General features: G+C 45.0%; 3 protein-coding genes across 4 annotated transcripts; all 3 read left to right on the top strand.

The window, feature by feature from the left end:
• Window positions 1–145: 145 nt before the first annotated feature.
• LOC118284522 (E3 ubiquitin/ISG15 ligase TRIM25) lies at window positions 146–2,859 on the top strand. The gene has a single exon (XM_035607289.2). The coding sequence runs from the start codon at window positions 193–195 to the stop codon at window positions 1,660–1,662; it is 1,470 nt and encodes a 489-aa protein (XP_035463182.1). The 5' UTR covers window positions 146–192; the 3' UTR covers window positions 1,663–2,859.
• Window positions 2,860–3,110: 251 nt separating this feature from the next.
• nars1 (asparaginyl-tRNA synthetase 1) lies at window positions 3,111–11,607 on the top strand. 2 transcript variants are annotated; one of them, XM_035607287.2, is made up of 15 exons: window positions 3,111–3,294; window positions 4,610–4,692; window positions 4,853–4,918; window positions 5,333–5,425; window positions 5,751–5,840; window positions 6,524–6,602; window positions 6,787–6,857; window positions 7,084–7,170; window positions 7,809–8,030; window positions 8,120–8,319; window positions 9,147–9,282; window positions 9,384–9,497; window positions 9,806–9,937; window positions 10,179–10,310; window positions 10,567–11,607. In XM_035607287.2, the coding sequence occupies exons 1-15, from the start codon at window positions 3,273–3,275 to the stop codon at window positions 10,696–10,698; spliced, it is 1,659 nt and encodes a 552-aa protein (XP_035463180.1). In that variant the 5' UTR covers window positions 3,111–3,272; the 3' UTR covers window positions 10,699–11,607. The 2 variants fall into 2 exon arrangements, with proteins under 2 accessions (XP_035463180.1, XP_035463178.1); XM_035607285.2 differs by having other exon boundaries at window positions 3,112–3,315.
• Window positions 11,608–13,504: 1,897 nt separating this feature from the next.
• Window positions 13,505–23,631, top strand: fech (ferrochelatase). Its single transcript, XM_035607290.2, has 11 exons — window positions 13,505–13,731; window positions 14,857–14,947; window positions 15,210–15,329; window positions 15,953–16,101; window positions 16,372–16,506; window positions 16,593–16,699; window positions 16,991–17,089; window positions 17,437–17,544; window positions 18,341–18,505; window positions 19,136–19,195; window positions 20,784–23,631. Exons 1-11 carry the CDS (start codon window positions 13,692–13,694, stop codon window positions 20,919–20,921), a joined length of 1,212 nt encoding a protein of 403 aa, XP_035463183.1. The 5' UTR covers window positions 13,505–13,691; the 3' UTR covers window positions 20,922–23,631.
• Window positions 23,632–27,878: the final 4,247 nt, after the last annotated feature.

Here is a 27,878-nt window from a genome sequence, read left to right as displayed (position 1 = left end):
TTTAGTTTTCATTAAGGACATTGCTTCCTTGTTGAAATCCCCCCACCCCCCTCTTCCTGTTCTCAAATGGAGCCCCTCCCCTCGGGCCACCAGAGCTGACGAGCCCTGTTCACTGTGTGTTGTGTGGAGGGGGCGGCGCTTATCAGGAAGTGAAACTGTTTGACTTCCACTGACACCGGGGAGGGCGAAAGAATGGCGCAGCAAGGAATTCAGCTGGACCAGGAGAAGCTCTGCTGCTCGATCTGTCTGGATCTACTGAAGCAGCCCGTGACCATCCCCTGCGGACACAGCTACTGTGTGAAGTGTATCGAGAGCTACTGGGACGAGGAGGGTCAGAAGGAGAACCACAGCTGCCCTCAGTGTAGACAGGCCTTCATGCTGAGGCCTGTCCTGGTGAAGAACACCGTGTTAGCAGATCTAGTGGAGGAGCTGAAGAAGAAGACTGGACCTCAAGCTGCTCCTGCTGATCACGGCTGTGCTGGACCCGGAGTCGTGGCCTGTGATGTCTGCACAGGCAGACAGCTGAAAGCTGTCAAGTCCTGTCTGCAGTGTCTGGTGTCTTACTGCGAGCAGCACGTCCAGCCTCACTACGACTCCCCGGCCTTTGGGAAGCACAAGCTGGTCGAGCCGTCCGAGAAGCTCCAGGAGAACGTGTGCACGCGTCACTGTGAGGTGACGAAGATCTTCTGCCGCACCGACCGACAGCTCATCTGTTACCTCTGCTCCATGGACGAACACAGGGGCCACGACGCGGTGTCCGCCAAGGCGGAGATTGCCGAGAGGCGCGGGGAGCTCGGCGCGAGGCGGCAGAGCATCCAACAGAAGATCCAGAGCCGAGAGAGAGGCGTGAAGCTGCTTCAGCGGGAGATCGCGGCGCTGAAGAAGCAAGACATTGAGCTGGAGCAGCTGGAGCACACCGAGGATCCCACCCAGTTTCTGCACCGCTACACCTCGCTGTCACGCCCCGGCGACGCCGCAGACGCGGGGTCAGAGGTCAGGGACGAACCGCGGGACGTCCTGAGCGAGGAGTGGACCGAAAGCCCGCCGAGAGGAGGAGCCGAAGTGGATGACTCACTGCTGCCACGAGGCGAGCTGAAGACCAGAGCGGAGTTCTTCAAGTGTTCCCGTCAAATCACACTGGATCCAAACACTGCACACCATTACATTGCAATCGACAGAGGAGTAAAAGCTAGATGTCGGCCAAAAAACCCAGAATATCCTATACACCCAGATAAATTCACTAGCTGTTCTCAGGTTTTGAGCAGAGAAGGTCTGACCGGACGTTGTTACTGGGAGGTGAAGTGGGATACGCGTGAAGTTTTTGTGGCAGTCGCATACAAGTCTATTAAAAGAGCAGGAGAAGAAAGTGCATTTGGAAACAATGACAAGTCTTGGGCACTACAATGTTGGCAGTCTGGTTATGAATTAACACATAACAGTGTCAGAACTGCCATCTCAGGCCCTGAGTCCTCCAGAGTCGGACTGTACGTGGATCACGGTGCAGGCACTCTGTCCTTCTACAGCGTCTCTGACACTGGCACCATGACGCTCCTGCACACAGTCTACACCACGTTCAGACAGCCGCTCTGTGCTGGACTCGGCATGTATGTCAACGGAGCATCTGCTGAAATATATACTGCATTAGACATGAAGAAGGATTGAAAACTATAGCGAAGATAAACTACATGCAGCAACTTCTTTGGAGTGTCTCTGTGGCACTTTTGTTTTTCTTGCTCGTGAATGACCGACAGGTTTCCAATCTTCTTTTGTCTTCAAAGCGTTTGATATTGTGTGTGTGTGTGTGTGGGGGGGGGGATTAAGTTAAAATGAATAAATTTAATTATTATTTTTGATTATTTCTTGTTTTAAATCTGTGTTTTTTTCTGTAAATTTGAAATGATTTGAAATATATATCTTTGATTATAACTGATGGTTGAACATGTTAAAATTGTCTTTTTTTGATAAACTGTAAGGTATTGGAACCCAAATTGGAATTTCACGTTATTAAATTTGGAGTGATTATGCAGGACAAAAAAAAGAAATGATGTATAATTGTCTAATCTTAATGGACACACAATTTAGCCACAGATGTACATTTACTGGTTCTTTTCAATGAACTGTTTAATTTCAAAAAAACTTTGAAAAATGAAAATGACAAACAAGCCTTGACTGTCAATGAAAACTTTGATATAATTCTAAATAGACCTCTATTTTTTATATTTTTGGTCTACAAAGCACTGAATGGTTTCGGACCAAAATACATCCTAGAGTATTTCAGACCCCTCAGGTCGTCAGGGACCGGTTTATTGTGTGTTCCTAGAACCAGAACCAAACAAAGTGAAGTCGCATCCAGTTATTATGCTCCTCACCTGTGGAACAAACTTCCTGAACACTTGAGATGTGCTCATACGCTCAGCTCATTTGAATCAGGCCTAAAAACACTGTTGTTCTCTGCAGCTTTCCTATAAATTAATCTTAATAATTAATTATTGTCTTTTAAATGCACCTTTATTGCAATTAAATCATGTTTTATCGCTCTGGTTTTAATATCTATTTTAATGTAATGCTTTCATTTGAATGTCTTAATATTTTGCTTTTATTCAGAATGTTAATGTCTTTGTCTGTAATTCAATGCCTCTGTTAACCTTGTGTATGAATGGTGCTATACAAATCAACTTGCCTTGCATTAATTTAATTATATGAAATGCTTTTGTTTTGTTTTTCTCTATGCTTGTATGTTTTATCAAATGTTCTATTTTTTATATTCGCTCAGTTGATTTGTACCACAATTCTGAGTGAAAAGATTGTAGTAAGCCTGTTTTGATTGATACACAATAAAGAAATGAAAGAAAGAAAAAACTATGGTTACAGTACTTCACATCGCGGAACCTGAGCGGTCCTTAATGACACACTTCCGGCTCAGCGGCCGGTCTGGTCTGGTTGGTGGCTGCCGCCACAGACGGTGGCAGTTACGGACGCAGCTCTGTGGCTGTTGCGGCTGCCACTTGAGAAGCTACAGCTGCCACTTCGCCGGGGAGGGGTTAACCTATGAGTTAACTGACAAGAACCACCACCAATAGAATTCGCTGTTTTGGAAGGGACGTTTCCACGACGGCCAATCAGCGCTCATTACCTGTGCCGGCTGACGTAAAGTTGCACGTCCGCGGTTGTTGAGGCTCCGCCGGCAGTCGTTCCTGGGCTTTCACTCCCTCTTCTCCACCAGGACGATCTTCAGTTTCCAACCCCTCCTCGTCGTACCAACCTGGGCTGACATGGCGACGGAGGTAACGAAAGGTGTGGAGCAAGTTTCTGTGGGTAAGAAAAAGAAAGAAAGTGGCTTAGCCAAAGCTAGCCGGCTAGCTAGCCCCCTATAGACATGTGTGTTCCCGTATTGCATCAGTTTCATTGACGTTAGCGGCTTAGCATGTAGCTAACTCTGGCTATTTGGTTTTAATTCGTTCGACCTGGTTCACATTCGTGCGGACCGGGTGTAACGTAGTCGCGGATATACTTTGCGGCTTGCGGGGGGAAATATATGAAAGTCGTGGATGAAAAACTGACAGACGTTAGCATTCAGCTAAGGCAGCTGTTAGCTTGTAGCGCAGCAACTATAGGGGGGCTGCGTCAAACTCGGTGTTCATATATATGTAGATATATATATATCTATATATCTATATATATATCTACATATATATAGATATATAGATGACAGACCACGTGTGTGTGTATGTGTGTATGTGTGTATGTGTGTATGTGTTTGTGTGTGTGTGTGTATATATATACATATCTATATCTCTATATCTCTATATTTATCTATATATATAGATACATTCTTTGCATCTAATTCCTGTGTGATGAGCTCCAGTTCCCCTTTACTGTATCATGGTGCAAAAATTATTTTGATTTTAAGGCTTCTGTCAGGATTACAGTATGATGTCACATCTGACCACTTACTGCAGTGTGCGTCTGGTTTTATCATGGCCTCATGTAAAAAGGGTAAGGCCATTTTATATATATATATATATATATATATATATATATATATATATATATATATGTCAATGGCAGCGTAGGTTTTGATTTATGGCGCAGAATCAGTTTTCACAACTTGAGACCAGAATCTCTCTGTTTAATATACTCATTACTGCATTATAATATTAGCAAGATGGAAAGGGAAGCAAAAAAGATGCCCACTGATGAAATCAGCCCTTTGTCCTGAAGTAACACTTAACTTTCAGTGACTGAATTAGGAAGGCAAATGTTCCCGTCCTCTCATTGGACGTCAGTAGGCGGCCCACTGGCCCAGTGGCCTCTCGGGGGTCATCTGTGACGGGACGTCATTTCTTGGCCATTTGATATTAACGTCGGGAAATGACAAGAACTGGTTTTCACTCTGCAGAACATGTTTCACCAGCATCCAGAAAACTCCAGCAGGTCAAACTGGACCAACCAAAAACCCCTTTTTATGAACAACTGACCCGCTAGCTAGCGTTGCAACAGTAAGGCTACGAACCTCTCGTACGCACTGATCAAAGAAAATGTAGAGACACCCGAGTGTTGAACGTCTTTATGGTATTTCACTTTTTTTAACACATCTGCTGTTCCCCAGGTGAGCTGTATGTGTCGGACAAATGTGGCAGCGACCAGGACGGGGACGGCACGGAGCAGAAACCCTTCAAAACTCCTCTCAAGGTCAGCGCTCGTGTGCCACCGTTGTTTGCTTTGTATCGTGTATTCCGGCCTGAGTCATGCGACAGGGTTTGTGGTCGGTAGTGGAAATAGCAACAGTGACATATTTCTGAAATCCTGTCTGTTAAGGCGTCATTGTGTGTTTATGATCAAATCCTCACAGGCCCTGATGTTTGCTGGAAAGGAGCCGTTCCCGACTGTCTACGTAGACTCGCAAAAGGAGGAAGAGGTTGGTTTAAAAAAGAAATAAGAAACAACAATCCTTTGGTTCCCTTTTTTATGCTTATGGCCGACAGTGGCACCAGTGGTATTAGGCATGTCGTCCAAGCCTTGTGAACGAAAGTCAACAACTATTACGCTAATTATGACAAAATTGAACACAAATTTTTCGATAAATTCATTTTATATCCAAAAGGTCAAAGGTCAACTTTACTGTGACACATTTTTTTTCTGCCCCGTTATTAAACGGCGTAACTCAGGAAGCAGAAAAAAAAAAAGATTGTGTCCATAATTACCCACAACTTGCGTGGTTGGCAGAGGCGATCGTCGTCAAGGAAGTCATTCTATCGTTGCACTTTTACTTTAATTTTATATTCTTACTGTAAACACAGGAAATCATCAGGGTTTTTTTTTTCTTCGTCAGCGCTGGGCGGTGATCTCTAAGACGCAGATGAAAAATGCCAAGAAGGCCTTTAACCGTGAGCAGATGAAGAGCGATTCCAAAGAGAAGAAGGAGGTGTGTGTGTGTGTGTGTGTGTGTGTGTGTGTGTGTGTGTGTGTGTGTGTGTGTGTGTGTGTGTGTGTGTGTGTGTGTGTGTGTGTGTGTGTGTGTGTGTGTGTGTGTGTGTGTGTGTGTGTGTGTGTGTGTGTGTGTGTGTGTGTGTGTGTGTGTGTGTGTGTGTGTGTGTGTGTGTGTGTGAGTGAGAGTGTTCCACTATTTGCTAATTGTTGTTTCACGATTCTTGTTTTTCACTCTTTGTGCAGTTGTTTGACAGCACTTCTACACATTTAGTGTCTTTAAAAAAAAAAAAAAATGTTTGTCCCGCCGTTCGTTGTTCCAGGCAGAAGACACCGAGAGGAGGGAGAAGAACCTGGAAGACGCCAAGAAGATCATGATTGAGAAGGACTCCAGCCTCCCCGAGCCTGAGGCGGTCAGTCCTTCACGCTCTCTCTCTCTCTGGATGTTGACGTGACAATAACTATGTAAAATTTGGCCGAATCATTTTTGTGTAAATGTCTTATTTAGCACTTATAGCCTGTACACAAACATTAGATAAATGGTTTATTAAACCACAACATCCGAAATAGAGACATTTTACAGTTAACGAATGGTTGCTAATCACATTTTAATGAAAATGTTTTTATTTATATGATTAAATGGATTATAAGCTATTTATTAAAGGTTTAGTTTGACATTGTGTTAAATTCAAATTGTTCAATTTCTGACCGAGACTTGTATTAGTACTTCACTCTCATAACTCTCCTTCATATAATATGTGATCTGGAGCTACAGCCATCAGGCAGTTAGCTTAGCACAAAGGCTGAAAATGGGGGGGAACAACTAGCCTTTGGCCAAAGGATAATTAAATTTGTCTAAAACTCAGTAAATAACACATTATTTATTTTTTAAATTTCGTTTGGACAATAATTGAAGTGTAAAAAAACAAAACAATTTGCCATTTTTATTCAGGTGATTAGCTGTTTCCAGTCTTTGAGGAAAGTTAACCAGCTGCTGGCTGGAAGATATGAGAGCCTTATCGATCTTCTCGCTCTAATTCCTCTAAATTCTCCAAATCTAGTCGATTCAAAACAAAGCGTTTGTTTGATATTTCAGGTTAAAATTCAGCATCTGGAGCCAAAGAGAGGTCAAAGGGTCAAAGTGTTTGGATGGGTCCATCGCCTGAGGCGACAAGGTGAGGAACAAGAAGGTTTAAAACCACCTGAACCACATGAACGTGGCCTCTGTGTTCCATTCGTTTGGTCTGGTGTCGGAGCCAGAAATGCAAAAAAAAAACAACAACAACAACAACAACAAACCGTACACAAAATGTCTGCTATTTTAAAAATGTCCAAAGCTTCTCTTTTCCTCTGTTCCAGGAAGGAACCTGATGTTCGTCGTGCTGAGAGACGGAACCGGTTTCCTCCAGTGTGTCCTGTCCGACAAACTGGTACAACTTGTCAAATGGAGCAAAACGTGTTGGTTTTTTTTCTGTAGTTGTTCTTTTAATAAGCCAGAGGACAACAACAAAAAGCTGTGCCACGTCTAAGTAGTTTTATTCTGAACCTTCTGAATCTTTATAAGCTTCAAAACATCCTAACATTTTTTTAAATTTTCAAACTAAAAATGTTCTTCTTGATTGGGACTGACTTGTTTTTTTTCCTCGTCGTCCTCAGTGCCAGTGCTACAACGGCTTGATGTTGTCCACGGAGAGCACGGTGGCCCTGTACGGGACTGTCACTCCAGTTCCTGAGGGGAAACAGGTAAAAATAAACACACACACACACACACACACACACACACACCTGCGGTGCACAACAGGAAACCAGGTCAACCAATATGTTTACACGCCCTGTAACCTGGTAACTTTAATATCCTCATATTCATACAGCCGGTCGGTTTATTTTGTCTACAATTTAAAAAAAAAAAAAAAGTTGCACAAGATACAGTATGATGCCGCTGCAATTTTTTTCCTTAAGGCTCGTATTCCAGAATTAAATGTTTGTCTAAAAATAATAAAAGCGGTTAATAACTGCTTTTCTCTATTCCCCCAGTGATGTCATGTTACATAACATTTATGAAATCTGATTACTTCTACCTAACAGTCTGGTTTTCTCTTCTGAGGGGAGAGAAATTATTATTATAATTTTTTTTTTACATTTAAAAAACAGCTTCCACAGATAATGAAGAATGGTAACAGAGATAATGACCAAAGGATATATCGATACTATGATTTTCAAAGTATCGAAATGTGCGAATGAATTTTTGTTTTTGGGGCTATTCATCCAGCGAATATGACCCCAAAAAAATCAGTTTCCAACTTCGAAACCACTAAACGTCTGATGACGGTGGCCATCGCTGAAGATAATCTCATCTTCTCTCTCTCTCTCTTCCACGCCAGGCGCCCGGCGGCCACGAGCTGCACTGCGACTTCTGGGAGTTGGTCGGCCTGGCTCCGGCGGGCGGCATCGACAACATCCTGAACGAGGAGTCAGACGTCGACGTCCAGCTGAACAACCGACACATGATGATCAGAGGGGAGAACGTCTCCAAGATCCTGCGCGTGCGGTCCGCCGTCATGCAGTGCTTCCGCGAGCACTTCTTCAGCAGCGGATACTACGAGGTGAAGCGCCCCGCACTAACTAGCTAACTAGCTTAAACTTCAGGATCACAAGCTCCCAGCTGACCGCTGCTTGCTCGGTTTTCTCCCAGATCACCCCTCCGACCATGGTTCAGACTCAGGTGGAGGGCGGCTCCACGCTCTTCAACTTCAACTACTTTGGCGAGGAGGCATACCTGACGCAGTCGTCCCAGCTCTACCTGGAGACCTGCATACCGGCGCTGGGCGACACCTTCTGCATCGCCCAGTCGTACCGGGCCGAGCAGTCCCGCACCCGCAGACACCTGTCCGAGTGAGTCCGTGCGACGCTCCGGCGCCCTCCGGTGGAACGATGAAGGAACTGGAGGGCGAGGGACAGATTGTGACTGCATTTTTAAAGAGCTACAACAGTTAATCGATTAGTAATCGACGACTAAATTTAATCTGCAACTATTTTGATCATGGATTAATTGGTTCAAGTAGTTTTTATGAACGAAAAAAAAGAGAAAAAATTCTCTGATTTAAGCTTCTTAACTATGAATATTTTCTGATTTCTTTCTTTGGGAACCACGATCGTCGCCATTTTATGGACCAAACAACTATCGATCGATTAATCGAGAAAATAATCGACAGATTAATAGATAATGCAATATCAAAATAAATAATTGTTATTTGCAACCTTACATTTTTATCAATTTTACTGCATCCGAGGAATTTTAATCTCAATCTTTTCAATCTTTTAAACACAAACTTATATAATACACCACATATTACATATTCAAAAATGTGGACGCCCTCAGTTTACTGGACTCTGGACTAAACCTTCTGATTATTCAAATACCAATAATAAGGAGTTGAAACATTTACAATATATATATAATGTTATATTGATCGGCAATACCGTTAATTTTATTATAAATAACTATAAATTAAAAGAAAAAACAAAAATATATAGAAGTTGAATTAAGACAAATGTTTACTGTAAAGTGTAATCCTCTTTTCAATATTGTTTATTCTGTCAAATAAAAGTGTTAATCTCGGCGCATATTGACAAACGTACACTCCGATACAGATATCTCTGTCATATCTGTGATTAATGGTCCAGGATCTGCTCGTTATTGATCTGTTTCCTGTTGTCAGGTACACCCACATCGAGGCCGAGTGTCCCTTCATCACGTTCGAGGACCTGCTGAGCCGCCTGGAGGACCTGGTGTGTGACGTGGTGGAGCGGGTGCTCAAGTCGCCCGCCGCTCAGCTGCTCTACGACATCAATCCGGTGCGTTGCAGTTCTTCCTGATCCGTGTTGAAACGAACCGAACGTTGAGCGCCATGGTTCATTGTTGACGTTGGTCAATTGTCTGTTAATGATTCCTGTAGAACTTCAAACCGCCCAAGAGGCCATTCAGGAGGATGAACTACACCGAGGCCATCGAGTGGCTCAGAGAGCACGACGTCAAGAAGGACGACGGCTCCTACTACGAGTTTGGAGAGGTGAAGACCGCACGTACACACACACACACACAAGTCAAAGATTAATAAATATCAGTAGCAGCAAAGCTGCCGCCGGATCATTTATCTTATTTACTTGCACGAGTAAACACGACCTGAGGAGATCCGCCTGGACGTCAGTGAGGTTGGGAGGATCTCAGCGATTAGCTTTCATCGCGCCACATGAATATTTCCCTTGAGTTCTAATATGTTTCAACTCGCGCGAGTTACACAAGCTTCACGTTATTGAAGTCGCCATCTCAGCATTGACCTTTTGTGTAATCCTGCCCCCCCCCCCCCCCCCCCCCAAGGACATCCCCGAGGCTCCAGAGAGGCTGATGACCGATGCCATCAACGAGACCATCTTGCTCTGTCGTTTCCCAGCTGAGATCAAATCCTTCTACATGCAGCGCTGCCCTGAGGACCAGCGGCTCACCGAGTCGGTACGAACGACGTCACCTGACGCTAACCTGACGTTACGAATCATTAAATTCTCCTTTTAAATCCTGACACGTCAACTCTTATCCCCTGAGTTTGCCTCTTCAGGCAGCACTTCTCCCTCCGGCTTGGTGCAGATTGAACAGGGCACCAATGTTGCCTGTGAGCTGGTGCTGCCTGGAAGACGAAACTCGGGGCCCTGTGAAGTTCTTTTCGGACTTACTGAGTGTCGTCTTTGTCCGACAGGTCGACGTGTTGATGCCGAACGTGGGCGAGATTGTCGGCGGCTCGATGCGTATCTGGGACTCAGAGGAGCTGCTGGAGGGATACAAGAGGGAGGGAATCGACCCCACCCCCTACTACTGGTACACCGACCAGGTAAAGGATCCTCCCAATCGACCCGTCTTATCGTGGTCTCTTGGTCGTGATCAGTCAGTGTGTATTAACTGTGTGTGTGTGTGTGTGTGTGTGTGTGTGTGTGTGTGTGTGTGTGTGTGTGTGTGTGTGTGTGTGTGTGTGTGTGTGTGTGTGTGTGTGTGTGTGTGTGTGTGTGTGTGTGTGTGTGTGTGTGTGTGTGTGTGTGTGTGTGTGTGTGTGTGTGTGTGTGTGTGTGTGTGTGTGTGTGTTTTTTCAGAGGAAGTACGGCACGTGTCCTCACGGCGGCTACGGTCTGGGTCTGGAGCGTTTCCTCACCTGGCTGCTGAACAGACATCACATCAGAGACGTCTGCCTGTACCCGCGATTCATCCAGCGCTGCCGACCATGAACACACACTCTCACACTCTCACACATACACACACACACACTTTCTCTCTCTGTCATTGTATCTGGACCTGAACACCATCCACCTCGTGTTTTGCAGCTTCATCCTCGTTCTGACTCGAAACGTGAATTTGATTATGTTCCACCTCCGATGCTGCTTGACGGCTGATAATCATCATTATTATTATTATTAACCAGTAATAAACGCTGTCGTCTCCTGCGATCATACGTAGAAAATGTGTCACACGTGGTCGTCAAAGCTGCTGATTCCAATTTACTGTTTGTTTTATTAAAATGTGTCCAGAGGGATTTGTAGATGTGAACTTACTGATGATGAAAATATAAAACAGCTACAGTATCATGAATTTTTTAAGTTAATATTTGCAAATTCCTTTGGAAATTTGTCGTAAAAACCACAAGTTGAATTTTAAATGCTTCCCTATTGTTATTCTCTATAAAAAAATATGAATGTCTTGATTGAACTTCTGCAGCTTCGGCTTTCGCAGCGAGCGTCTTGACCTTCGGCAGTCGTGTCCTGTAGTCGGCCGGAAATAAATCTATAGAAAAATCCCACAAACGAAATGTTATGGAACAAAACAAATGGTGTATCTGAACGAACGTGGATGCGGTGACGTTTCCTACTGAAGATGAAATATGATTCACACTCCGCTCCTCTTGTCGTATGGTTCAAACTCTCCCAGTGGTTGGGTGCATTTTTCTTTCTGTCAATCACAAAGTCGAAGAAGCTTTCGTGCATGTTTCATATTTGAGTGAAGGTTTTATTACCACAGCTCCATCTGGAAATGAAAAACAAGTCATGAAGTTATTGATGTGACGTCGGCCTCGAAGTCTCGACTGTGAAAAAGAATCCTCAGCTCAATAAAAACTGCACTAAAATCAAATGGAAAACAAACGGACGCTTGTGTGAAGGTGTTTTTTCTCTTCAGATCGTTACGTTCTTCAGACAGTTTATGCTCAGCTGCAGTTCCACTCGTGACCACTAGATGCCCCTCCAATAAAACAGATGCATTAGTAAACAGTTATAAACATCTCTCTCTGTATACTAATATATATTGATATATATTAGTGCACTAGAGAAACATTACCAATAAATTAAACAGTTATTACTTTGTGAATATATATTAATACAATGGATAGTTATTAAATGTATTGTGGTTTAGAATATTTTTTTATTATAGAAGGTGGAAATGAAAGGAATATTTTTTCTTCCAGCTTCTTTTGTTTAAATGTTACTTCCTGGTTCCTCCGGTTTTAACACTTAACACTTTTTAAAGGGAAGAAGGAAACACACACACAAACACACACACACAGTCGGTCGTGTGTGGGCGTGGTCGGGGCGGGGTTTCCTTGTAAATTTAGACCAACGTAGTAGTGACGCCATACAAAGACGGACAGAAGCTGTCAAAGTAACCGGACTGAGCAAGCGTCAGACCGGAACTTTGGCAAAACGTCTCCCACAATAAAAGCATGAAATCAGCCACACTTCCAATAAAGAAAAAATAGTGTAAAGAAAATAAATGTGATAAAAAGAAAATATGCTCAATTCAAATTAATTAAATTAAAAATAAAACTGAATTATTCATTCATTCATACACTGGCTTGTAGCATATCAAAATTCTTGATTTGATATATTAATAAGTAATTGTTTTAAGCACCATGTTTTAATACTTCCTACAAACAGCATCATAGATTCATTTATAGTTTCATTTACATTTTTATCTGTAAGTTTGTATTTATATTAAGTAAAGTTGCAGTTTAGATTTTTTTTTAAATTTCATGTCTAAATTACTTGGGGAAATAACTTTTGGTTTTACTTTATTGAATTATATTAAAGCACTAATCACAACAGTGACATAAAATTGTTGCGATGCTCAAAGATGTAAAATAAAATCGCAACTGTAAATATGTGAATTAACCATAAACCCAACCGCTATGGACTTTTGGCGGCCAATCAGGAGAGTCAGGAGAGGTCTTTATCAAACTCTTATGACAAATGTAATTGAGGCTTGATATTTAACAGTTGAACCACAACCTTCATTATAAATAACTATGATAATTAAACGACACAAACACAAAGATAGATAGATTCATAGATATTTAGATAGATAGTTACTTTATTTATCCCAAGCTGGGAAATTACGGTTTAACAGCAGCATGTTTCACACAGCACACAAAATATATACAACATATACATGAACAAATGTAAAAAAATATACAAATTGCAAAAATATAGAGAATAGGAATAATAAATATAAAGAATTTACATAAATATTAATAGTGGAAATAGTGCAGTAGCACAATCAGTTACCAGTAGTGTGCAAACAAATATATAGACCTGGATTTAAGAAAATTAACATAATTAATTTCACGTAAAATGTTAACATAAATACACAGGCTCATATTATAATAATATGAGCATATTACATAGGCAGTATTAAAGTAAAAATAAGTATTAAAACGTTCAGTGCTTAAAACAATATCTCATTAATTTAGATGTAAATAATATATCAAATCAACAATTTTGATATTTTACAAGCCAGTGTGATGTAGTAAAGATTTTTTTATTTGATTAATTTGAGTTAAACATATTTTCTTTTTAATCACATTTATTTTCTTTACACAATTTTTTTTATTGGAAATGTGACTGATTTCATGCTTTTATTGTGTAGCTCGTAACAAAACGAAAACGAAAACGCTACATGCTGCCATCACTTTTTAAATTTTATTTTGAAGTTGCAAGCCGGAAGTGTCGGAGTTACCGCTGGGACACTTGACGGGGGCACGGTGCAGCCAGCCGGTAGTCGTTGGAGGATTCCGGTGCTGCCTCTCGATGTCCGTCCTGCGCGTCACTCGCTGAGGGGAGGGGGGAGGGAGACAAACACTCGTGGATCTCGTGGAGCACCAGCGTCCAGCACCTTCGCATCACAGCGGCACCGCGGGCCTCTTCTACCGGCCGTGAACAGCAGGAAGTGAAGCATGATGGCAGCGCTCGGCGGCGCCGGTCGCCTCATCCAACGTGAGTGTGACAGTGCAGCTAAGTTATTAGCCTCGAGCGCAGCTGCGCGTCAAGTTTTTCACGCGTTTAGCTTCTGTAATAAATAATTCGAATAAACCCGCGTTGCTTTAGTTTAACACCCGCAGATACTTCCACACGGAAGCGGCGTTCTGCGGCGAGAAACTCCGACGAACACGCCGCTGACATTGGCATCGTTTAGTGAAGGGACCGTCAAAGCTAGCGAGGGTACGGAAGTGTAACTTCCTGTTAGGACTTTCGCGGTAAAACATTTGCCGTAACGTTGTCGCTTAAAAGAAGCACAGTTATCAACTTGTTTCACATCAGCGTCTCTTTAAAAAATACCCCCCCCCCCCCGCTCTGGTTGTTCATTTAATATATCTATATTTCATATTGGCGGTTATTAAAACTCTGTGAGTTGATTCGACGTGCTTTTATTTCGCACACCAGCCGCGGCGCTTCCGTTTCGCGCCAGTCGCTAACGCGCGTCGACTTGACTTCGAGCCGAGCATAACTGTAGGTGACAGTTGAACGTAAACGTTACATAAGGGCTTTTTATCCCCCGCGCGCTGCCTGCAGGGAAGAGCACAGGGGTCCCGTGAAGGTGTCCGCGCGTGAACGCGGCGTGTTTTGGCTTTTGTTTTTGCTTTTCAGTCGGAAGCAACAAAAGAAGCCGAACGCGTTTTAAGTTACACAATTCCAGCGGTGACAACTTGCGTAATGTGAGCAGGTCCCTCCCCCTGGTGGCGCCTGGCGGGAACTGCAGCCCGGGTTATGAAAGTGAAGCAGTGCATACTTCTATATTCTCATCAGTGTGTCTGTCTGTCTGTGTGTGTCTCTTTGATATTCCATCACACTGGGTTAAATTGTTACAAACCAAAACGGCGCTTTTCTTACAAAGAAAAGAAAAGAAGTGACAGCGGAAGATGAATTACATGATTTTGATTATTCCTTCCCAGGATCAGGCTTTGTGTTTCTCGGGGGGAAATGTTTTGTAATTTTATCCGTGGCAGGATTACGCAAAGACAGACACGGGGTGAAAACATTACCTCCGCGGTGGAGGCGATGATTGATCATGTGATTAGATAAAGAAACATTCTTCTTCATCTTCTTCTTCTTCTTCTTCAGTTGCCAGGAGCAGCGTGGGTCTGAGTGTGAGGAGACACTCAGCAGCTGCTGCGTTGGCTCAGACTGCAACTCCAGAGATGCAGGAGAACAGGTCGGTCACACACACACACACACACACTTTATATTCACTTCATATTCCGCCGCTCCGTCGTCCAGCAGCTGCGTCTGTCGGCCGTTGCTCCGGTAACTCTGACTCTAGTTGGCTCTTAACGTTGAATTAGTCATTCACCCTCTGAATTCTTTTATCTCTTGTTCCTCAAGCAGAAAACAGCCTGACAACAGTCAACAACATAAATAAGACTAATAAACAAACCAGTAGAATGAGCTCAATGTGTCCGTGTGTGTCTCTGCAGGAAACCTAAGACGGGCATCCTGATGCTGAACATGGGAGGCCCCGAGAAACTGGAGGACGTTCACGACTTCCTGATGCGGCTCTTCTTGGACACGGACCTGATGAAACTCCCCGTGCAGAAGTACGTACGCACACGCGTAAACAAGTTTAATATTCACGTGTCTAGTTGGTGTGTTTTTACGGAAACAAGTCCTGACCTGGGACTCGCACTCGGGAACCTTTCACTCCTTCCTTGTTTGGTCCGGAGGCGTGAAAGGTGCCTCGCTAACACGGTCCGCTTCGTTCGCAGCGTGAAAACACTAATTTTTTGGGGGATGGTTCAGACTTTACGGACCAAAAACAAGAAGTTGAGACAGCTGGATATCAAAGAAGAGGAACGACACGCCGACGTCAGACGCTCCGACCAATCAGAGTCGAGTATCAGGGAAACGCCGCCCAAGTAGGCGATGACGCCAGGACGTAGGTTTGTCACGTAAAGTTCTTTAGTGCCGCTCGCAAACGTGGCAACGTGAAACCAGAACTGATCTCAGCTGTCAGTCCTGGTTTTTTAAAAGCTTTAAAACTTTTACATTTCATTTTTGTGATTGATATATATTCATCTACAAGTAGAGTGACGTCTTCTACTGCTTTGAAAGAATCAAAGATTTGATATCGATGGAAACTAAAGCATCTCAAATGTTTCGTCTACGTCCTGGAAACGTGGACACATTTTTTTCCGTAACTCTTCCGTCTCTCCTCTCGCAGCAAACTCGGTCCGTTCATCGCCAAGCGCCGCACGCCGAAGATCCAGGAGCAGTACAGTAAGATCGGGGGAGGCTCCCCCATCAAGCGCTGGACGTCCATGCAGGGGGAGGGGATGGTGAAGCTGCTGGACGAGATGAGTCCGGAGACGGGTGAGGCCCGGGACAGTGAGGGGTGTGAAGGGGAGATAGTGGCCGGCTGAAGGAGTGTCTCCTCGCACGCCTTCAACACTGATAAGAGCTGAAACCGCTTGCTGATATTCGGCGGTTTGCAAATAATCATCTTTGACAATAACCGTCGTTATTCCTCCGCCTCCCCTTCACATGTATATCTGAGTTTTCATGGGTCAGTTTTCCAGAGATGATCAGCCAGTTACTGACTGACTCCGCCCCCTTCTCTATCCCTCCCTCCCTCCCCACCAGCGCCGCACAAGTTCTACATCGGTTTCCGCTACGTCAACCCGCTGACGGAGGAGGCCATCGAGGAGATGGAGAAGGACGGCGTGGAGCGAGCGGTGGCCTTCACGCAGTATCCTCAGTACAGCTGCTCCACCACAGGTGTGACGCCCGCCCCACCAGGACCAGTGGTTCCACAACACGTTCCTAATACTAATGTGTGTGTGTGTGTGTGTGATTGTAAACAGGAAGCAGTCTGAACGCCATCTACCGTTACTACAGCAACAGAGCTGACAAGCCCAAAATGCGCTGGAGCGTCATCGACCGTTGGCCCACACACCCGCTGCTGGTGGAGGTTAGACACACACACACACACACACACACACACACACACACACACCTATAATTTTCCCCAACTCTATGACTACCAACCAAGGCCACTTGGAGCTCATTTGTTGCTATGACAACTTCTTGCCAGAATCAGTTTACACCTTTTTTTAGCTTGTGTGTGTGTGTGTGTGTGTGTGTGTGTGTGTGTGTGTGTGTGTGTGTGTGTGTGTGTGTGTGTGTGTGTGTGTGTGTGTGTGTGTGTGTGTGTGTGTGTGTGTGTGTGTGTGTGTGTGTGTGTGTGTGTGTGTGTGTGCAGTGTTTTGCAGAACACGTCAGTAACGAGCTGCTGAAGTTTCCCGAAGAGAAGAGAGACGACGTGGTCATCCTGTTCTCGGCTCACTCGCTCCCTCTGGCTGTGAGTACAGTGAAGTGCGACTGATGACGGTGATGATGACGATGATGATAATAACACTCATCCTGCTGCTGATGCTCCTGACGCTGTTGCTGCTTCTGCTTCTGCAGCTGTTGGATGCTGATAGAATCACTGATGGAGTTGCTAATGACACTAGCGCTACTGCTAATAATGTACACGTGCTGCTCTGGAGCCGTGGACAAGCTGTTGAACTATTAACTGAACTGTGCGATACATTCGTTATATGTTTTAATGCATAATATGTATAATCTAATTTTAGATTTATTTGATTTTAAAGCTGCCAACATGAACCGGTGTCTCTGACTGTGCGCCTGTTGTGTCTCCTGCAGGTTGTAAACAGAGGTGACCCGTATCCTCAGGAAGTGGGAGCCACAGTTCAAAGAGTCATGGAGAGACTGGGACACTGTAACCCCTACAGACTGGTGTGGCAGTCCAGGGTGAGCACACACACACACACACTCTAACACACACACTAACACACACACTCTAACACACACACTAACACACACACACACACACACACACACACACACACACACACAACACACTATAACACACACACACACACACACTCACACTAAAACACACACACACACATACACACACACACACACACAACACACTATAACACACACACACACACACACACACACACACACACACATTCCAGTACAAAACCCCTCCGTAACTCGAAGTGCTGATAATTATTTTATTTAACCGATTTTGTCGATTGAGAAAGTATCAGCGTTCATGTTGGCAGATTTTAAAACTTTTGTTTTTCAGAATAAAAGATTCAGGAAAGGTTTGCACTTGTTTATACATGATGTCTAAAAAATAAATAAATCTGTCTTTATTATTACCAGATTCTTACATTGAAATAACTTTTTGTTGTAACAGCTGATTTCGTCTTAAAAAAAAAAGAGTAAATCAGTAAATATTTACTGTGACGTAAGAGGTGGACACGTATCTGCAGCACTACATAACTCCAGTGTCTATAACTATGTCGCCTCAGCTTTATATGACTGCCGTCACAGAATATTTCAGTTGTTGTTTCGGCCACAAGATGGAGCCACTCGTCTGTTACAGCTGCAGCAGAGCAGGAAAACCTCAGAGCTCCTGGTTCCTCAGGTTACAGGAACTCACAGTTTACTCAAAGTCATTAATACAGTTTATTAAAAGAGTGTTCAGGAGTTATAGAACGCTGAGACCCGTTGTCTTGTCCCGTCCCCTCAGGTGGGCCCGATGGCGTGGCTCGGCCCCCAGACCGACGAGGTGATCAAGGGTCTGTGCGAGCGCGGCAAGAAGAACATCCTGCTGGTTCCCATCGCCTTCACGTCCGACCACATCGAGACGCTGCACGAGCTGGACATCGAGTACGGACAAGTGCTGGGGGAGGAGGTGAGAGTCCACCTACAGGAGGTTGTGAGCTGTGATTATTTCTCAGAAGAAGCTGAGTTTATTAAAAGCCTTTATTAAAAGGAAAAATAAAACGTTGTTGTCAGACAGTGGTTTGAGGGCGAAGATTAGACTTTGGTGTGTGTGTGTGTGTGTGTGTGTGTGTGTGTGTGTGTGTGTGTGTGTGTGTGTGTGTGTGTGTGTGTGTGTGTGTGTGTGTGTGTGTGTGTGTGTGTGTGTGTGTGTGTGTGTGTGTGTGTGTGTGTGTGTGTGTGTGTGTGTGTGTGTGTGTGTGTGTGTGTGTAAAGGCACACCAGTCAAGTAGCCACAAATCAATGTGACTGGTGCCATGAAGACACAAACACTCTTTTGTACTCGTGAAAAAAAAACAGGTCCTCATTTTTCAAAAGAAACGTACTCACACACACACACACGCACGCATACACACGAGCCTGGGTAGAGCGTGATTCTTCCAGAGATCTTCCTGCTGTAATCTCACACGGGCTCACTCTGGACAGTTTCCTGAGACCACTTACGAAGAAGTTCTGGACTTCAGTGCAGCCAATCATGTGTGATGTTGTTCTTTATGTAAAGTGTCAAACTCGTCCTCTCTCTCTCTTCCCATGGCGTCAGTGCGGCGTGGAGAACATCCGCAGAGCGGAGTCGCTGAACGGGAACCCTCTCTTCATGAAGGTACGTTCTACACACCGACGCTGCTCCCGTACAAACACAATCAGACGCTCGACATGAGGCCAAATCGTCACGGTCGCCCCCTGGTGGCTGGCTGCGGTTTTGAGGTCGTTCTCATCACACTGATGTTTATTCATGTTTCTTAGTTATTTAATGATATAAAAACTTGGTGAGTCGTCATGATTGACAGCTGAAGACTGACTCACGATTGGTCGAGAGCGCAAGGTTGGGGGCGTCCGTATCCGAGATATCTTCGCTTCATTTTGGTTCGAATGGAGGAAGTGGAGACGCGGCGTCCATTTTAAGTTAGTCGTTTGTCGTTGTAACTACAAAATAAAAGTTTTATAAAGGAGCACTTCCTGTTTGAAGAGAAAGAAATACAAAAGCAGATGATGAGAAATATATATATATATATAGGGAAGGAAGGAAGTGAGGAAGGGAAGTCAGGGAAGAAGATGGTCATTACATGGATTCCTCCTCGTCTCCTTCCATCTCTTCTTTCCTTTTGTCTCTCACCTCCATCCTCAACCCTACAACCTTCCTCACAACGCGCAACTCCTTCAGCTCTGTGTGTGTGTGTGTGTGTGTGTGTGTGTGTGTGTGTGTGTGTGTGTGTGTGTGTGTGTGTGTGTGTGTGTGTGTGTGTGTGTGTGTGTGTGTGTGTGTGTGTGTGTGTGTGTGTGTGTGTGTGTGTGTGTGTGTGTGTGTGTAGGGTTTATTAAAGTGAGGGGGGCAGATCAATGGGAACCTTTAAAGCTGACTACAGTAGAACCGAAGCGCCCGGCTGGCTCGCTGGTCAAACCTGCCGCGCTCGGAGACCTCTCACCAAGTGTGTGTGTGTTTGAGAGAGAGAGTGTGTGTGTGTTTGTGTGAGAGAGAGAGAGAGTGTGTGTGTGCGAGAGAGTGAGTGAGTGTATAAATCAATATCCAGAGGATGATTAGTTGGTAGTTACTGAAGGATGGTTTCCTCGGTGTGGTTTTAGTTTCTCGGTGAGCTGCATCAGTCTGCTGCCGTCTGCAGCGGCCGCGTCTGGAAAATCAAGAAAAACACACTCATCAGCTCCCGGCGCCCGGTCGGAGTCGTGGGTTCCTTCGTTGATTAAATCCTCCCTCAGATTACCAACTCGTACGAGCAGTTGACTTTTAGTTTCACTCCGTTTTCACGGATTCGTCTCCTCTGTCGTGGACGAGGGAGGTTTTGAACTGTAGTTTCGGCATTTTGGGAAATACGCTGATTCCGCTTATCGTACTTAGAGTTGGTCGGCACCGCTCTCTCATAGGTGAAGCTGTGAATGTTTCAAAATAAAAGCTTAACAGTAAACGGAAGCCGGAAGGCCTTTAATCATGTTGGGTTGTCGGTGGCGATCGTAGCTTCGCATTACCTGAAAATTGGCACAGTAGATGCAACTTGACATGATCACTGAATAAAATGCGTGTGTGTGTGTGTGTGTGTGTGTGTGTGTGTGTGTGTGTGTGTGTGTGTGTGTGTGTGTGTGTGTGTGTGTGTGTGTGTGTGTGTGTGTGTGTGTGTGTGTGTGTGTGTGTGTGTGTGTGTGTGTGTGTGTGTGTGTGTGTGTGTGTCCCGGTCCAGGCTCTTGCAGACCTGGTCCAGTCCCACCTGAAGTCCAACAAGCCGTGTTCCCGCCAGCTGACGCTGCGCTGCCCGATGTGCACCAACCCCACGTGTGGCGAGACCAAGGCTTTCTTCTCCAACCAGAAACTCTCATAGTCACTCTCTCTCTCTCACACACACACACACACACTCACACACACTCTCTCTCTCAGACACACAGTTTCCCCGAGTGTCAGTCACATGGAAAAGGTGACATGAAGAAACAGAACGAATAGTTTCTGCAAACGGACGAGAGGGTTTTTTGTCTTCTCATCAGATTTGTTGACGTCGTCGAGCAAAACGACGGACGACGTCAGATTTATTGTTTAAAAAGTCGACGCCACAGTTTTGACCGTTGAATTTGACGGAGGTCAAAGGCGCTGTTGGTATTTTGAAACGTGTATATTATAAACCCTGTCTGCAGATACTATCTGACGAATGTCGACAAAAGAGGCGACACTCCTGCAGAAACTGCTCATATCGCATCAAGCTACAGGAAAGACGCTTTGCACAATTATTATTGTTTTTATTATTATTTTTCTACATTCCGTTCACTCAGCCCCTGCGAACCTCCATCAGGGACCCCGTATTTCAATTCTCGCTGGTGCTAAATAAATAGCAGTTGAACACGACGATGATTGCGACGACGTCGGTCGGTCGGCTGCTCCTCTTCCTCGCCCCCCTCCTTCCCCCCGGTCCTGCTGAAATCCCTGCAATGTGATTGGACGAGGTGGATGCTGCTCAAAACGCTGCTGATTGGTCAGTTCAAGAGCAAGAGAGCGAGAGCGATGAGGAAGAAGTGCAGACGTGTGACGCTACTTCAAAAGGAATCAAGAGAAGAAGCCTTTTGCTGATCGGGAGTCACAACACCAAGATTTGGTCACGTGACCCGTTGGCGCCTGTTTCCGCGTTTAATCCTCCTCCAATCGTAACGTTGGAAAAGAGACGTGGCGTGATTTCCACAGTTGACCCCTGGGAATCTGTAGTCCAGCTGAGATTTAAGGAAAATAATAACTAAGTTTAATGCTGCGTTCAGACCAAATGCGAAGCGGCACACAAATTATTGTCACGAATTTTCTCAAACAAAATACGACGAAGGAAAAGTACGAAAATCTGAGCTAACACAGAACACGTTTCACTCTCTCAGTCAAAGATGTTTTCGAGCCTTTGGAACGAATCATGTAGAAATAACTCGAAATAGACGTTTGATTTTGCAACGCAACAAGCTCCGGAGGCTCTTCCTGAATTAAATCTAATTGTTTAAATGTGTGACGTCAGAAAATAAACTCCCTTCTTTGGAGGGACTGCGAAGTAAATCATGAAGACAGCTTCAACTACAGCGACGCTCTCGGTAACAAAATGCATCATGGGTCCGTTTAAAAAACCACTGCGTTGGTTCTAGAGATTTAGTCCCAGTGTTGATGGACGTTGGTCGTCTGCCTCGGTGAACCTCCCGGCACACGGAGCAGTCACCGAGTGTGGAGAACCGACGAAGAGTTTACTTTTATAATAATAATTTGCCTCAGCTTGGGAAACGTCTCCACGTCCGCCTGGTTCGATCCCGCCGCCGCCGCCGCGGTCGCCCTGGACGAGACTCCCTGACAACGCGTCAAAGTCAAAAACTTCCACTTTTCACATGGACTAACTTGACCTCTGACCCCTGATCTTGCCCGCCCGCCCGTGATGCAACAACAATGTGCCTTCTACACTGGCGAACTAGAAAATACTGGACTTGGGCTTTATGTATTTTTTTTTTTAACCAAAACAAAATGCTGAAAGGAGAAATCCACCGCAGAATCTGACTTCACGTGTTCCTGCTGTAAACGGCCGCAAAGATCCAGTCGACCCCCGATAGGGAAGATCGCTCACGCCACCAATTAGTAGTCTGGGGAAAAAAAAGATGTCGCGGCTACGGATGTTCCCGCCTGATGAAGGAGGAGCCAGTGAAGTAGATCCTTGGCCACCGGCCGCGGCATCGCACGCTGCTCTCAGACGGGCACGGAAGTCTGGACGCTTTCATGGAATTCGCAAAACCTCGCTGCGCATATTTGACGGAACTCTTTCTGGGACCTTTTCCGTGTTCACTCGTGAGAGTGCAGGAGGGAGTTTTTGGCGACGTGCGCCACCGTTCAATGAGTGTTCCTGAGCGCTTGCTGCTCCGACTCGGACAGTCTCCTGCTGCGTCCTTCGTGTGTGAACGTCCAACTCCGGAAGAACGTCCTCGTTGTCTGGACTTTTCTTTCCCGCAGTTCAACCGCTTCAGACAAAACAATCCGTCATTAAAGTCGCACATTCAAACCGCGTCGCCTGTTAGCGGAGCTGCGGCGTTAACATGCCGTGACGCGAGGCGTTCAAACTGCGTATTAGTAACTGAGACGAAATGACAGAAGAATTAAGAGAAAACGTGCAGCAGGAAAACACGCTGAAGTCTGTGACGGCTGCTTTTTCCTCCACAAACATGTTTTCTAATTTAATTTTAATTAATCCTCAGTTTGTTTCAAAAATGTGTGTGTGTGCAGAGCTCATGTATGTTGTGTGTGTGTATGTGTGTGTGTATATATATATATATATATATACACACAACATAACGATGTAACTACAGCTTTGTAGCAGCTCCGGCATATTTTGGGTTGTTTTGATTTATTTATTGTTTCTTTGTTGTTTTTTTTTGTTTTTTTTTATGTGCACATAAACCATCTGTCTCCTGTTCAATCTCTGTTTTAAAAAGAAATCATGTTCGAGTCACATGACATTAACAGTGCGATTACAGCTGACGAGTCTTCCTGCAAAATAAAAACACAATAAAAAGAAAAAGAATGAATATGAAGGATCGCTGGTCTGTGGCTCCTCGGGGATTCGCTCGTTTCCTTCCTCCTTTCTTTGCCTCTCCTTTGTTTTCTCTCCTCCTCTTTCCTTCCCTCCGTTTCTTCCCCTCTTCAACTCTTCCTTCTCTCCCCTCCCATCGTTTCCCCGCCTCCTCTTCTTCCTCTTGCATCCCTCCCTCCCTTTGTATCTCTCTCTCCCTCCTCCTCTCTTCCCACTCATCTGTTCCAATCTTCTGTCCTCCCCCGTCCTCCCTCTCATCTTTCCACCCCCTCCTCTTTTCATCCTCACCCCCGTTTCCCCCTCCCCTCCCCTCCTTTTCCAATCTTTTCCTCATCTTCCATCTTCGTCCTCCCCTCCTCCTCCTCCTCCTCTCCTCCTCCGCACCTTCCCATTCATTCCTATCTCGTTCTCTCCCCCTCCCTCTCCCCTCCTCCTCCTCCTCCTCCTCCTCCCTCCATCTTTTTTTCCCAGCCGTCCCCTGCGGTGTTGCAATCACCTCTGCTGCTGTTGATTAAGCTGAGAGAGATTGGCTGTCCGCGACCCAATAACCCCTGAGGGCGCCGGTCCGGGTGCCCCCCCCCCCCCCCCCTCTGAGCCAGCTACAATTCCTTCTTTCAATTCACCTTCTTTCTTTTTCCCTTCCTCACCCTTTCTCCCGTCCTCCTCCCTGACATTTTCATCTCTCTCCCCTTTACTCTTGTCTTCCTCGTCTTTCTTTTTCTTCTCTCCGGTTGTCTCCTTGCCTCCTCTCCTCTCCCCTCCCTCCTTTATGTTCCTGTCCTCCTCATGTACCTCTCACTCTTCACAGATGAAACGAATGACGGGACGGGAGATGGAGGACGGTAAGTGAACAGTCGGCTCCTGGATGTGGGGGAGAAATTGTTCGGGTGTAAAAAGACCAGATGGGGGGGGGGGGCTGTCTGACACACCAATACCATACCAACTTGATGTAGGTGTCTCTACGTTCAAAATTCATATTGATGTTTTCACTTGTGCAATCAGCTGTTTCCTTTATCTTAGAATGAGCGCTTTAAATCTACGTCTGGACGCCGCCATGCTGCAGGTCTCCCACGCACCTGAAGGGGGCGCTCAGTTGGTTGCAATATGTAACTTCACCACTAGTTGCCACTAAATCCCACAAATTTATTTGTCAGCGGGATTACGCAAAAACGACAGAACAGATTTCTACCAAAGCTTGGTGGAAGGAAGAGACATGGGGCCGAGAACCCTTGTATGTGAGGGCGGACCCAGGACTTTTTCTTTTAATCTCACTTTCTCTGACATATTTTCACAAAATTCCGAGGGAAATTGTTCTCTGTTAAATCTAAAATATCTTCTTTTTTTCTTTTTTTTTTACCCTGTGTGTGTGTGTGTGTGTGTGTGTGTGTGTGTGTGTGTGTGTGTGTGTGTGTGTGTGTGTGTGTGTGTGTGTGTGTGTGTGTGTGTGTGTGTGTGTGTGTGTGTGTGTGTGTGTGTGTGTGTGTGTGTGTGTGTGTGTGTGTGTGTGTGTGTGTGTGTGTGTGTGCAGGCTGCTGGTAATTGAAAAGCCGGGGACGCGAGCGCCTGCAACCCCCGTGACCTCCTATTTAGAGAACGACCATTGATTTCTACTGAGAAAGAGAGACTGAGTGGGGAATCAAGTGAAAAACATTGGGGGGGAAAAAGAAAGAGGAAGAGGAATGAAAGACAACGGGGGCAGGGGGAGGGAGATGTAGATACAAAAATGAAGGGGAAGCAACAGAGGTGACCTGGGAGGGAAGAAGGATGGAGAGGAGGAAAAGAGAATGAATTTGAATTTGGATTTCAATCAACTCTGGTTTAACCGCAGACATGTGATGTTGTGTTGCCAGGTTGTTGCCCCCGGGCATCAAGGGGCTTCCTCCCTTTGCACCACCGGGCGAATCCTCTGGCCGGGCGCCGTTGAACCAGCGGAGGCGAAGACGACTCGGTTCAAACAGTTTCCCTCGTCGTGAATCTTCAGGGGAGTTTCTCTCACATTCCCAAACTCTGACATTTCCCAAAAATGTCCTGAGCAACGTTTGCGGGACATTTCCGTTCTGGTTCGCAGGTATGACTCCGGTGCCCGTCCGAAAGCAGCTTACGTCTGTTTCCCTTTGCGATGTGTTGGATTTGAACTTTTTCAACTTGTCCTGTTACATCTCCGAGTCCAACCTCGTCTGACGGTTTCCCTCGGAGCCGAGAGAATAACATCCGTTTCCCCCTGCAGGCCGCGTCCAAGACCTTTCTTTTACAAAACATTTCAAATCACTCGTTCTTTTCCCACGCTCTCTCCTCCTTATCGGGCATCTGACCCACAGGTAATAGAAAGACAATGTGACCAGATTAACGGCGCCGGGATGGACTGCTGTCTCCCTGGCAACAGAGAGAGGAAGAGGAGCAGGAGGACGGGATGGAGTGATTAAAAACGGGTTGAGGAGGGGGTTAAAGGGGAGAAGTGACAAGGTGGATTGATGAGAGGAGATAGACGCTGGTATGATTACACACAGAGGAGAGGAGAGTGGAGAGGAGAGTGACAGAGACGGCAGACGCAGAAGGTGATGGAGTCACTGGAGCGAGTTGTTTAAAAAGACGGGAGGGAAATATGAATCTTTAAAAAGATAAATAAGTTTACACCAGCAAATTAAATGTAAATAAGTGGCCCAGGAGTGGCCCTCGGACGCGAGCATCAACTCATGAATTTCGTGAGTTGATGCGTGAGTTGGTGCAAATTTCGTGAGTTGGTGCAAAATTCGTGTGTTGGTGCAAATTTCGTGAGTTGAAACGAATTTCGTGAGTTGAAACGAATTTCGTGAGTTGAAACGAATTTCGTGAGTTGAAACGAATTTCCGCGCAGGGCCACGCACATGCCGCAAAAACTCCCCTGGACTCAGGTCTTTATATTGACTTCGTAATGCAATGTTGAATGTCATTGCACTAAAAATGTGTTGTTGGTGTTTGGTGTGAAGGCACCATAAAACAAGCAAAGTCAGATCGATAACTGCATCTAAGTCTTGTAGGAAAATCTCTGACAGCGTCAAAGTTTGCCTGGTGCAACAATTCAAAAGATAGTGTTTTATTCTGTTTTCTAAAGTGTGTAAATTCGTATGAAATGTAAAAAACATAATTCAGACCTCTAAACATGTAAATCGGGATATTGCATAAAAATATGTAATAGTATATTTGTTCCCATTAAAAACCCAAGAATCTGAGCACACGAACCAGCGGTGGACTTTTCTTTAGTAAAGGAAACATAACAGGAGGATCAGCTGTACATGGATAAGACCATTGTGATTTCTTTATTGACTTTTTTTCTTCCGTCTTTTATACATAGAGTGGAACAACATTAATTCTCCAAATATCTTCCTCCACGTTTGATCATCGTTTTTATTCCACACCACAAGTTTTTCAGTCACTTCTCTTTTTCTGTTCCAACCAAATGTAAAAAAATAAAAATGCATAATTTGACTTTTTTTTCTCGATTACTGTGACAACCAAGAAAGAAAATGGTACAAAAACTAAAACAAAACAAAAACGCAGTGAACAGAAAGGAAATGGGCATTTGATGCGGTTTTGGCAGGAGAGCGTGTGATTGGACAGTTTGGTCAAACGTCATGTTTTTTGGGGGGAAAATGCTTTGATTGCAAGTTTGACATGTTCAGCTCAGGATTGAATAAAAAAGTAGTTCTGGTCATGAATCTGCCACTTTGACCTTTGACTTGGCTGATGCTCAAATCAAAACAGTGAAAGACGTGTGCGGACATCATCCGCCACTTATTCTGTTTGTGCAAGTTAAAGACTCGTGATTGGTCGGCGGGTCGTATCGACAGCTCCACTCAAGATCGCCCGTATCCGTGGATTCTTGGTGTCATTTTTGTACAACGGGAGGAAGTGGAGACCCGTCCTCGATCTTTATTCACGGTAAGTTCGCATCTAAGTTTTTTTTACAGCCTAGTTGATGCATTTTGACTTTTGGCGACAACGATCTGATAACGGGAATCTTCTAAAAAGAACCATTCATAAAACGGTCCCGTTTAGATTTTTCGCTATTTGTTCTTTGCACAGTTTGATGTCGTGTTCTTTCTCTGCAGGGGTCCGTTGTTGTGAGCAGCAGATCAGGGATGGAAGACGAACTCCAAAACCAGAGGGATCTCCTTTTGGACTTTGGTCAAAGTCTCGAACACTGATGTCACTTCATGCTCATTTCATTCATGAGTTGTGGTTTTCCTGTTGATCTTGTTACGTCGTCGA

This window comes from Scophthalmus maximus, chromosome 20 (assembly GCF_022379125.1).
Source record: "Scophthalmus maximus strain ysfricsl-2021 chromosome 20, ASM2237912v1, whole genome shotgun sequence".
Lineage (NCBI taxonomy): Eukaryota > Metazoa > Chordata > Actinopteri > Pleuronectiformes > Scophthalmidae > Scophthalmus > Scophthalmus maximus.
The sequence above is the reverse complement of the archived record's forward strand: the minus strand, read 5'-3'. Positions and strand labels throughout refer to the sequence as shown.

What these genes read in the sequence shown, in the direction of transcription:
- fech (XM_035607290.2), top strand. Translation starts at nt 13,692, where the DNA reads ATGATGGCAGCGCTCGGCGGCGCCGGTCGCCTCATCCAAC. An exon ending in CGAGATGAGTCCGGAGACGG is followed by an intron (nt 16,102 to 16,371) that starts GTGAGGCCCGGG and finishes CCTCCCCACCAG; the next exon opens with CGCCGCACAAGTTCTACATC. An exon ending in GACTGGTGTGGCAGTCCAGG is followed by an intron (nt 17,545 to 18,340) that starts GTGAGCACACAC and finishes CCGTCCCCTCAG; the next exon opens with GTGGGCCCGATGGCGTGGCT.
- nars1 (XM_035607285.2), top strand. Translation starts at nt 3,273, where the DNA reads ATGGCGACGGAGGTAACGAAAGGTGTGGAGCAAGTTTCTGTGG. An exon ending in ACTCGCAAAAGGAGGAAGAG is followed by an intron (nt 4,919 to 5,332) that starts GTTGGTTTAAAA and finishes TTTCTTCGTCAG; the next exon opens with CGCTGGGCGGTGATCTCTAA. An exon ending in GTGTCCTGTCCGACAAACTG is followed by an intron (nt 6,858 to 7,083) that starts GTACAACTTGTC and finishes CGTCGTCCTCAG; the next exon opens with TGCCAGTGCTACAACGGCTT.
- LOC118284522 (XM_035607289.2), top strand. Translation starts at nt 193, where the DNA reads ATGGCGCAGCAAGGAATTCAGCTGGACCAGGAGAAGCTCTGCTGCTCG.